General features: G+C 36.8%; 1 protein-coding gene across 5 annotated transcripts in view; it reads left to right on the top strand.

The window, feature by feature from the left end:
• The window catches only part of RIF1 (replication timing regulatory factor 1), a 75,799-nt gene that overhangs the window by 24,632 nt on the left and 38,960 nt on the right, over window positions 1-12,207 (top strand). For 4 of the 5 annotated variants that reach the window (XR_007154460.1, XM_047869075.1, XM_047869077.1 and 1 more), the window contains exons 16-20: window positions 3,318-3,404; window positions 4,037-4,110; window positions 4,558-4,738; window positions 6,049-6,156; window positions 6,514-6,663. Coding sequence is in view for 4 of the 5 variants with exons in the window: in XM_047869075.1 (XP_047725031.1) it covers window positions 3,318-3,404; window positions 4,037-4,110; window positions 4,558-4,738; window positions 6,049-6,156; window positions 6,514-6,663 (600 nt within the window). In the remaining variant the exon portion in view is untranslated. The remainder of the gene's footprint in view (window positions 1-3,317; window positions 3,405-4,036; window positions 4,111-4,557; window positions 4,739-6,048; window positions 6,157-6,513; window positions 6,664-12,207) is intronic. The other variant, XM_047869076.1, reaches the window with a different exon arrangement.

Below are 12,207 nucleotides of genomic sequence, written 5' to 3'. Positions count from 1 at the left end.
CTTCGAATCTATGTTAAGCCACAGTGGTGAGAGGGACATCCATGTCATGTTCCCGATCTCAGGGGGAAAGCTCTCAGTTTTTCTCCATTGAGGATGATGTTAGTGGGCTTTTCACATGGCTTTTATCATGTTTAGGTATGTTCCTTCTATCCTGACTTTGAGGATTTTTATTAAGAAAGGATCCTGTATTTTGTCAGATGCTTTTTCTGCATCTGTTTACAGGATCATATGGTTCTTATCCTTTCTTTTACTAATGTGATGTATTACATAGATTGAGTTGTGAATGTTGAATCAGCCCTGCAACCCAGGAATGAATCCCACTTGATCATGGTGAATAATTCTTTTTATATGCTGTTGAATTCGATTTGATAGTATCTGGTTGAGAATTTTTGCATCCATGTTTATCAGGGATATTGGCCTGTAATTCTGCTTTTTTGTGGGGTCTCTGTCTGGTTTGGGAATCATGGTAATGCTGGCTTCATAGAATGAGTCCGGAAAATTTCTTTCCGTTACTACTATTCGAACAGCTTGAAGATAGGTATTTTCTTTTTCTTTTTTTAATTTTTTTTAACGTTTTATTTATTTTTGAGAGAGACAGTGTGTGAGCGGGGGAGGGGCAAAGAGAGAGGGAGACACAGAATCTGAAGCAGGCTCCAGGCTCTGAACTGTCAGCACAGAGCCAGATGGGGGGCTCGAACTCCTGAACCGTGAGATCATTACCTGAGCCGAAGTCGGACGCTTAACTGACGGAGCCACCCAGGTGCCCTGAGAAGGATAGGTATTAACTCTGCTTTAAATGTCTGGTACAGTTCCCCTGGGAAGCCGTCTGGGCCAGGACTTTTATTTGTTGGGAGATTTTTGATAAATGATTCATTTTCTTCACTAGTTAATGGGGGTCTATTCAAATTTTCTGTTTCTTCCCATTTGAGTTTTGGTAGTGTGTGGGTATTTAGGAATTTGTTCATTTCTTCCAGGTTGTCCAGTTTGTTGGCATATAATTTTTCATAATGTTCTCTGATAATTGCTTGTATTTCTGAGGGATTGGTTGTGGGAAATCCATTTTCATTTGTGATTTTATCTGCTTGGGGCCTCTCTTTTTGAGAAGTCTGGCTAGGGGTTTATCAATTTCGTTTTTTTCAAAAAACCAGTTAGCTCTTAGTTTCATTGTTCTGTTCTACGTTTGTTTGTTGTTTTGTTTTTTTTGGATTCTGTGTTTATTTCTGCTCTGGTCTTTATTATTTCTCCTCTGCTGGCCTTGGGGTTTCTTTGTTGTTCTGCTTCAGCTTCCTTTAAGTGTGCTGTTAGATTTTGTATTTGGGATTTTTCTTGTTTAATGAGATAGGCCTGGATTGCAACATATTTTCCTCTTAAGACTGCCTTTGCTTTATCCCAGTTTGGGTTGTCATGTTTTCAATTTCATTTGTTTCCATATATTTTTAAATTTCTTCTTTAATTGCCTGGTTGACCCATTCATTCTTTGGTACGATGTTCTTTAATCTCCATGCATTTGGAGGTTGATTTTTCTGTGGTTGATATCAAGTTTCAGAGCATTGTGACCTGAAAATGTGCATGGTATGATCTCAGTTCTTTTATATTGATTGAGGGCTGTTTTTGTGAACCAGTATGTGATCTATTGGAGAATGTTCCATGTGCATTTGAGAAGAATGTGTATTCTGCTGCTTTAGGATGAAAGTTGTGAATATATCTGTCAAACTACAATATAGAACCAGAATACATCTGGTTCAGTGTATCATTCAGGACCATTGTTTCTTTGATTTTTCTGTCTGGATGGTGAGTCCATTGCTGTAACTGGAGTTTTAAAATCCCCTGCAATTACCACATTCTTACAAGTAAGCTTGCTTATGTTGTGATTGTTTTGTATGTTTGGGTGCCCCCGAATTGGTGCATAGACATTCATAATTATTAGCTCTTCTTGATGGGTAGACCCTGTAATTATGCTATAATGCCCTTCCTCATCTCCTGTTATAGCCTTTAGTTTAAAATTTAGTTTGTCTGATACAAGCATGGCTATTTCAGCTTTCTTTTGACTCCAGTAGCATTGGGTATTCTTTCCTGCTTTGTCAGATTAGTTGCCATACATTTGTGGATCCATTGCTGGATTCTATGTTTTGTTCGATTGATCTGTGTCTGTTTTTGTGCTGGTACCATATTGTGTTGTTGATACCAGCTTTGTAATACATTTTGAAGTCTGGGATTGCAATGCCTCCAGCTTTGATTTTTTTTCAGGATTGTTTTGGCTAATTGGGGTCTTCTGTGGCTCCATACAGATTTTAGGATTGTTTGCTTTAGCTTTGTGAAGAATGCTGGTGTTATTTTGGTAGGGAGTGCAAGAGTGTGACTTTAGACCCAGCTTCTAGTTAGTAGTCTTTTGAAATACTTGCTTTTGGCACTAGTGAGTACATAATTCATTGCAGAATATCTTTTTGTGGTATGAAAAAAATACCCTCAAGGGCCATTAATAGAAAAATGTTTGAATACACTATGCATGTTCCTATAGTAGTTACGAATGTCTACATAGGGACATCTGGATGACTTAGAAGATCATACAACTCTTTTTTCTTTAAGTCTGTTACAGCCTGCAAGCAAGTGAGTGGGGGAGGGGCAGGGAGAGAGGGAGAGTGAGAATCCCAAGCATGTTCTGCACTGTCTCGTGGAGTCTGATACAGGACTAAGCTCAACTGTGAGATCATGACCTGAGTCGAAATCAAGAGTCAGACGCTTAACAACTGAGCCACCCAGATGCCACAGAAGAGCGTACAACTGTTGGTATCAGGGTCATGAGTTTGATCCCCACATTGAGCATAGTGGTTACTTAAAAGAATAAGTAAACTTAAAAAATTTCTACGTGTATTGATGTGAAAACTCCATAACATAATTAGATGGAGGTCAGTTCCAGAGTATCTCACAGTGTAATATCATTAATGGTATAAGAAAAATAATTATGTATTTTTGTATGTGACAGCTAGCCCAGGAAGTTATGTTTCTCTGTGTACTAAAATACATGGAAATTTAGAACATAAACTCCAAATTGATAGCATTGATTTTTCACTGGAGATAAAAGACTTTATTGTTTTATTTTTTTGTATTTCTGTATTTGAACTTTTAAAAATAACATATTCACATTAACGTATAAACATTGTATTTGAAACTTAAACTGGGAATGTATTTACATTAATGAATGAGCATTACTTAACCATAAATTGTTGAAAATATAGAATATAGCTAACGCTACTAGATTTTTACTAAGTAAAGTAGTTTTATGGCTAATTTACAGCAAAACTTTTTATCTTTCTTAGGTCCTCATGGAAATTACAATTAAAGGACTGCCCCAGAAAGTATTAGGTTCACCAGCATATCAGGTTGCTAATATGGATATTCTTAATGCAAGTATCTTAAATGTAATGATATGGTTAAAATTAGCCAAAAAAAAAGTTCCATGACAGTTGTTGTTTTTCTTAACGTAGTGAAACATAAATTGTGAAATTTTGAATTAGATTTGGAATGCTGATTATGTTAAAGGGAAAAACTGATAACAGTAATAAGTTAATGTAAAGAAACATGGCACTATTAATGGAACTGTTTTTCTGAATTACATAAAAAGTTCTAGAAGGAAAGTTTTCTATTTACTTATACATAGTAATAGTGGTGGTTACTGTTTAAAAATTTGGAAGCATAGTAACAGTTGCTTGATTACGGTGAAATAAACATAACTACAAGATGTAGGTATTTGTTAGTCCAGGACGTTTTAACTTAATGTTCTTTTTATGTCTGGAATATTCCATTCCTCAATTGCTCATGTAGATGGAATAGCTGTCATTGAAATATAAAGAGCTTGATTTTTGTGTGTGGCTTATAGAAATATATTTGCTGACATTGTGTCATATCCTAAGTAATAGGTAAAGTTAAATTATTTGTAGCTTAAAAGGATCCTATTTAACATAATTGTAGGAAACGTGTAACAAGATTATACTCCTTATAACAAGAAGATTGACTGCAATCTCCTGTCTTTCTTCAGGGGACTCCTGCTTTGTTCTTAATTCAGTTAATTTTCAACAATAATCTCCTGGAATATGGTGTAGAAGATGAAAGGTAATTTAAACTGAAACTAGGCTTTTTTATGTTTTATTTTTTGAGAGACAGAGCATGAGCAGGGGAGGGGCAGAGAGAGAGCACAGAATCTGAAGTAGGTTCCAGGCTCTGTCTGAGCTGTCAGCACAGAGCTCGATGTGGGGCTCAAACCCACGAACTGTGAGGAGATGACCTGAGCTGAAGTAGGACATTCAACCTACTGAGCCACCCAGGCGCCCCCTGAAACTAGCCTTTTTATAAACTTGGAAAGGTGGCTGTTTGATGAATGAGAGTCTTGAATTATATACTATATCATTTTTTTAAATTAAAAATATCAAAATAAAACTTGGGATTTATCATTTCTTGTTTCCTTGGCAGTTACTTTTGGAATCTTAGTAGTGTGGTGTAACTAATGTATTTTGGCAAAATGCACTCTGGTTAATGCATGGCTCAAAATTTTTTCTTCAGGTTTTTTCTCAATCTGGAAACACTTGTAGGCTGTGTCCTTTCTGGACCAACTTCACCACTAGCTTTCAGTGACTCTGTTTTAAATGTTATTAATCAAAATGCAAAGCTGTTGGAAAACAAGGAGCATCTCTGGAGAATGTGGAGTATTATAGTCACCCCACTAACTGAATTGATTAATCAGGTATGACATAAGTGCTACATATTTCCCATAAAACTTAAGTTTGAATTTGAATAGAAGATGTTAAAAATTTTCTCCTGTGGGATTAATTTCCTATTCTTTATATTAGTTGATTTCTTTTCATTGCATTTCTGCCTTTTTTGAGAAGGTATAACTTAATGGGGACTAATCAGCTCCATTGTTTCCAGTAGTGATTATAAAGCCAGAAGGCTCAGGTCTGTTACATACAACTTTTCATATTTATATTTCAATTTATTTCATTATTTGTACTATTATGGAAGAGTAATGTTCTTCTTGACTAGACTGTATATTAAGATTTCCATGGGCAAGCCATGTTGGTGATTGTGGCAAAGGCATATACTAGTCCCTGAACCAGTAATCTGCTGAGAGTTGACAAACCCTTATCATTTAAATACTTTAAAAAGTTACATTATTGGCAGGGGTAAGGAGCTCAAGTTCTGTCACTACTAATAAATGGTTCATCAGCTGCTTTGTCAGTCTTTAAATGGAAGTATGTTCTGGAAAATACTCTGCTGTGATTCTGAAATAAACTGAAGACTCAAAATTCATTAAGTGATAATATAATAGCCATTATTTTTACTTCTCAATTCACATCATTTAACATTCTTCTGGAAGAAAAAAGTTTATATTCCTAAATAGTTTTCTATTATTTGAAGGATAGCAATTCAAGTTCTTGCTTGAATCCTACCTTCTATGTATAGTAGAAAATTTTGGACTTCTGGGATTTTTTTTTTTAAGGACTTAAACACCGTGCATTGTTTCTCAGGTTGCTGTAACACATTACTTTAAGCTGATGGCTTTAAACAACAGGGATTTAGTCTTATAACTCTGGAGCCCAGAAATCCAAAATCAGTGTGTTGGCAGGCTTGGTTTTTTCTGGAGCCCTGTGAGAGAATTGTTCTATTCTTCTCAGTTAGCTACCTTTGGTTGCTGGCAGTTCTTGATTGTTCCTAGGGTTGTAGACCCATCACTCTAATCTCTCCCTCCATCTTCACATGGCATTCTTACCTGTGTCTTTTTGTCTATCCAAATTCCTTTTCTCTTATAAAATACTAATGATTGGATCAGGACACACCCTAATCCAACATGCATTCATTTTAACTTGATTACATCTGCAAAGTACTTATTTCCAAATGAGGTCATATTTGCAATTAGAGGACTTAGGAGTGCACTACCTCTTGAACATCTCAATACTGGGGGACATATTCTTACTATAGATAATAAGATGGTACTACATAGACTAGAAATAGATGGTAATTTGCCTAATTTCTTCATTATTTTTCTTGTTTCAGACCAATGAAGTGAATCAAGGTGATGCCTTAGAACATAACTTTAGTGCCATATATGGTGCATTGACTTTACCAATAAACCATATATTTTCAGTACAGAAATTTCCAGTGGTAAGGCAATGTCATATTTTTTACATGAAGAATTTACAATTTTCTGAAAATGTTATTTCACCCTTTATAATGAATTCCTACAGTAATTTTTCCTGAAATGAGATTTCCTTATGACTTAATTAGCTTAGGGTAAAGGAAAATGGTGAAGGAAGAAAGAAATTTCTCTTGACCTCTGATAATTGTGGCATTATTACAGTTCTTCAAATAGAATTCTGGAGGGGTGGCGGACTTAAATACTGTACACTAATGTCTTCTATGACACCTTAAATGTTACAGTGGCTTTTTAAGGTATAGTCTCTTAGGTGTTTTATATGCAGATAGACATTTTAAAATTTTCTTTCTTACTGTTAATTTTAGGCTACCATGAAGACCTTACTTAGAACTTGGTCAGAATTATATAGAGCATTTGCCCGCTGTGCTGCTTTGGTGGCAACTGCAGAAGAGAATTTGTGCTGTGAGGAACTTTCTTCCAAGATCGTGTCCAGTGTAGAAGATGCAGGCTTTTCAGTGAGTTTATCCCATACTGACCTTGGTTGTATTTAAAGAATACTTTCCAAATAAATTGAGATGATTGTGTGAACTATCATTTATTAATGCTTTTAGTTGATAAGGGACTAATACATAAACAAGTAACAGCACTGCAAAACAGTTTTGTGTCTTTGGTCTACAAGACTCTAAAGTCCATGTTTCAGGACCAGTAACATGGAGGCACTTTTAGTACTTTCCTACACAGGCAGTGCTTGTGTCATTCTAGATTAACAACACAAGGACCTTGTCCTGGAGCCAGCTTTTCTCATATTTATCTGTTAGATCTTCAAAGGCAATCCTTTAGAAGTTTGTAGACTTAACAGCAGAGGACTGTTTTTGTACCTTTCCTTTATTTAATAAAAGAGGCAAATGCTTTCAATTGGTTTATATCACTAGAGTAGACTTCTTTTTTGTATTCACACAAATAATTTACATATTGATACCTATGTACATGAGTACTGTGTTCTTGCCACTTGAATTCTGTTATATAACTCTGAAGCATGCTTTTTTCATCTGGAAATATGGGCTTCTATCATTTGATAGTGGTTATCACTGTTAAGAAAAGTAGAGATACTGGGGCACCTGGGTGGCTCAGTTGATTAAGTATCTGACTCTTGGTTTCTGCTCAGGTCATGATCTCATGATTGGTAAGTTTGAGCCCTGCATCAGGCTCTGCACTGACATTGTAAAGCCTGCTTGGGATTCTATCCTCTCTCTCTCCCCTCTCTCCCACTCTCTTGCTTGTCCTCAAAATAAGTAAAAATAAACTTAAAAAAAAAAAAGAGGTATAAGAGCTAGGAATTCATCTTTCAGATTTTTTATTGCCCTTACAGTATCTTTTTAAAAATATTGGTACAATTTTGATACAATAGAATTTGTCAGGATGACTTTAATTTTTTTTTTTTTTTCTTTTTTTTCCAACGTTTATTTATTTTTTTGGGGGGGGACAGAGAGAGACAGAGCATGAACGGGGGAGGGGCAGAGAGAGAGGGAGACACAGAATCGGAAACAGGCTCCAGGCTCCGAGCCATCAGCCCAGAGCCTGACGCGGGGCTCGAACTCACGGACTGCGAGATCGTGACCTGGCTGAAGTCGGACGCTTAACCGACTGCGCCACCCAGGCGCCCCTGTCAGGATGACTTTAAAAATGTCATCTTATCACTGAAAAAAAACTTCTGTAGCACTTAGGGTAAAAATCCAAACTACTTACAACTGCCCGTGAGGCTGATACTTCATTCTCCAAGGGGTCTTTCCTAATTAAGTTTGCCAATAATCTATGGTAGCACCTTGTTATTTCCTTTTTGGCACTTCTGTCAGAAGCATTTGTGTGTACTTGATTATGTTACTTAACACTCCATGAAGTACATTCTGTCTTCATATGTATCCCTGGCATTTATCTGGCACATAGTGAATGTTTTTTTTAAATCCAAGTTAACGTGGGGCGCCTGGGTGGCGCAGTCGGTTAAGCGTCCGACTTCAGCCAGGTCACGATCTCACGGTCTGTGAGTTCGAGCCCTGCATCAGGTTCTGGGCTGATGGCTCAGAGCCTGGAGCCTGTTTCCGATTCTCTGTCTCCCTCTCTCTCTGCCCCTCCCCTGCTCATGCTCTGTCTCTCTCTGTCCCAAAAATAAATAAAAGTTGAAAAAAAAAATTAAATCCAAGTTAACGTATAGTACAATAGTGATTTCAGGAACCGAATTTAGTGATTCACCACTTACGTATAACACCCAGTGTTCATCCCAGCTAGTGCCCTCCTTAATGCCCATCACCCATTTTGCTCATTCCCGCCCCCCCCACCCAAACCTCACCAGCAACCCTCAGTTCTGTGTCCTTAAGAGTCTCTTATGGTTTGTCTCCCTGTTTTTATTGTATATTTCTTCCCTTTCCCTATATTCATCTGTTTTGTTTCTTAAATTCCACATGTGAATGAAATCATATGGTATTTGTCTTTCTCTGACTTATTTCTCTTAGCATAATACACTCCAGTTCCATCCATGTTGTTGCAGAGGGCAAGATTTCATTCTTATTGGTTGCTGAATAATATTCCATTATATATATTACACCTTGTGTATCCATTCATCAGTCAACAGACATTTCGGCTGTTTCTATACTTTAGCTATTGTTGATAGTACTGCTGTAAACATTGGGGTGCTTATGCCCTTCGAATCAGCATTTTTGTGTCCTTTGGGTAAATGGCACATAGTGAATTTGTTGAATGATTTTATAACTGTTAGGGAGAATGTCAGCCCATACTTTTCATCTTTTAAATACTGTCTTGGTTACACTTTCATCTTTGTTCTCTTCTGAAATAAGTTTAGAATCTGTTAAGTTTTATGAAATACTCTTTAGATTTTGTTTGGCATTGGTTGGTTACGTTGAATTCATAGAGAAATTTGAGAAGTACTCTTTATTATGTTGAATCTTTCCGTCTAAGAATAATTGTGTTCATATATTTAGCTCTTCTAAGGTTAGCCTATCTTGCTTGTTTTGTTTTTTTTTTTTAAAGCTGGCTTTCAGCCATTACAAAGGTCCATCTATTCCTACCTGCCACACAAATACCCATAACGTGGTTGTTTCTGTAGTATTTATAAAAGCTGTTGTTGATGTGCATTTCTTTATATCGAACCAGTCTTTTTTTCTTCGGATACCCTTAGTCACAGTGAAATTCTTTTCAAACATTGCATATATATAGTGTTTTAAGATTTTTGCCTGTATCTCTGTTAGTGAGATGGAAATTCCTCATTGTCTAATTTTTGTCTAGTGTAAGAACGTCATCTGTGGTTGTATTTATTGTTCGTTGATTATCACCATTGAAAAAAAATTTTTTTAATGTTTTATTTACTTTAGAAAGAGACAGTGTGAGGAGGAGAGGGGCAAAGAGAGAGAGGGAGACACAGATTGTGAACCAGGCTTCAGGCTCTGAGCTGTCAGCACAGAGCCTGATGCGGGGCTCAAACCGCGAGATCATGACCTGAGCTGAAGTTAGAAGCTTAACCGACTAAGTCACCCAGGCACCCCGATTAACACCATTTTTGAAGTCACTGATAAATTCTATTGTATAAAAATACAATAATCAGAATTATCCCAGTATTGTGGAGAAGAATGTTATACTTGATGCTAACATTGTATGTAAATTATTCTCAAATCTTAAAAATTTTAAAAATGTTGAAAGTACATTAAAAACTCTGAAAAGATGGGTTTCTAACTTTTAAATTTTCAGTGTCATTACTATATTACACCGAATGTTTTTGTTTCCATTTTCTGGGTAAATTTTTAGCTTACATCTGAAGGTGTCACTTTTTCATCTTTTCCAATATATGCATCTAAGGCTACTCTTAATACTGCTCTTAATGATTATAGGATATTAATTTTTTCTTTAATTTTTATTTTGGTTCAAGTATAGTTAACGTACAGTGTTAAGTTACTGTTTCAGGTGTAAAATACAGTGATACAGTGATTCAGTGATTCTGTACATTACACAGTGCTCACCATAAGTGTACTCTTAATCCTTTTCATCTATTTTACCCATCGCCGCTGCCCTCTGGTAACCATCAGTTTCTTCTCTGTAGCTAAGATTCCCTTTTTGGTTTGCCTCTCTGATGTTGTTACTGTTACTATTTTTAAGTTTATTTTGGGGGAGAGAGAAAGTACATGTCAGGGAGGGGCAGAGAGAGAATCCCAAGCAGGCCCTTCACTGTCAGCCTAGAGCCTGACACGGGGCTTGAACCCATGAACTGTGAGATCATGACCTGAATCAAAGTCAGATGCTTAATCGACTGAGCCAACCAGGCGTCCCTGCTGTTGTTTCTTTTGTCTAAAATTCCACATATGAGTGAAATGACATACTTGTTTTTCCTTGACACTTCATTTAGCATTATGCCCTTTAGATCCATCCACCTTGTTGAAAATGGCAAGATTTCTTTTTTTTTTTTTTTTTTGGCTAATAGTCGATTGTATATATACACTGCATCTTTATCCATTCATCAATTGATGGACAGTTGAGGTGCTTCCATAATTTGGCTATTGTAGGTAATGCTGCAGTAAACCTAGGAGTGCATATGTCTTTCAAATTAACATTTTTGTATTCTTCGGGTAAATACCTATGGTGGAGGATCATATGGTAATTCTATTTTAATTTTTTGAGGAATCTCCATACATGCTGCACCAGTTTGTACTCCCACCAACAGTGCATGAAGGTTCCTTTTTCTCCACTTTATAGTCAACACTTGTTTCTTGTTTTTGATTTTAGTCATTCTGACAGATGTGAGGTGGTGTCTCATGTGGTTTTGATTTGCATTTTCCTAACTTGTGCTGTTGAGCATCTTTTCATGTGTCTGTTTGGCCATGTGTATGTCTTCTTGGAAGAAATGCCTGTTCATATCTTCTTGCCATTTTTAATTGGATTATTCTTTGGTTTTTTAAAAAAAATTTTAATGTTTATTTTTAAGAGAGAGACACTGTGAGAGAGGGATGGGCAGGGAGAGAGGGAGACACAGAATCCGAAGCAGGCTCCAGGCACCGAGCTATCAGCACAGAGCCCGATGTGGGGCTTGAACTCATGAACTTCGAGATCATGACCTGAGCCGAAGTCGGACGCTCAATTGACTGAGCCACCCAGGCGCCGTGGATTATTTGTTGTTTTTGATGTTGGGTTGTAGAAGTTCGTTATTACTTGGATACTGCCCTTTTTATGAGATGTGTCATTTGCAAATATTTTCTCCCATTCCATAGGTCGCCTTTTAGTTTTACTGATAGTTTACTTTGCAAAACTTTTTATTGTGATGTAGACTCAGTCATTTATTTTTGCTTCTTTTTCCCTTGCCTAAGGAGACATACCTAGAAAAATGTTGCTATGGCCAATGTCAGAGATAATTACTGTGTGTGGTCTCTTCTAGGATTTTTATGATTTCATGTGTTACCTTTAGGCCCTTAATCCATTTTGGGTCTCTTTTTTTGTCTGGTGTAAGAAAGTGGTCTACTTTTATCCCTTTGCATATAACTGTCTAGTTTTCCCAACATTGTTTGTTGAAGAGACCATCTTTTTCTCATTGCATAGTTTTTTTTGCCTCTTTTGTCAAAGATTGACTATATAGTCATGAGTTTTTCATGGGCTTTCTGTCCTGTTCAATTGCTCTATGTGTCTGTTTTTGTGCCAGTGCTGTACTGTTTTGATTACTATAGCTTTGGTAGTATATCTTGATATTGGGGATTGTGAGAGCTTTAGTATTCTTCAAGATTTCTTTGGCCATTTGGAGTCTTTGTGTTTCTATACAAATTCTAGGATTAAAAATGCTGTTGGGATTTTTTTTTTAAGGGATTTAATTTTTTTTTTAATATTTATTTATTTTTGAGACAGAGAGAGACAGAGCATGAGCATGGAAAGGGGCAGAGAGAGAGGGAGACACAGAATCGGAAGCAGGCTCTAGGGTCTGAGCTGTCAGCACAGAGTCCAGTGTGGGGCTCATACTCATCAGCTGCGAGATCATGACCTGAGCCAAAGTCAGAAGCTCAACCAACTGAGCC

The sequence above is a fragment of the Prionailurus viverrinus genome, chromosome C1 (genome assembly GCF_022837055.1).
Source record: "Prionailurus viverrinus isolate Anna chromosome C1, UM_Priviv_1.0, whole genome shotgun sequence".
NCBI classification, from domain to species: Eukaryota; Metazoa; Chordata; class Mammalia; order Carnivora; family Felidae; genus Prionailurus; species Prionailurus viverrinus.
The sequence above is the reverse complement of the archived record's forward strand: the minus strand, read 5'-3'. Positions and strand labels throughout refer to the sequence as shown.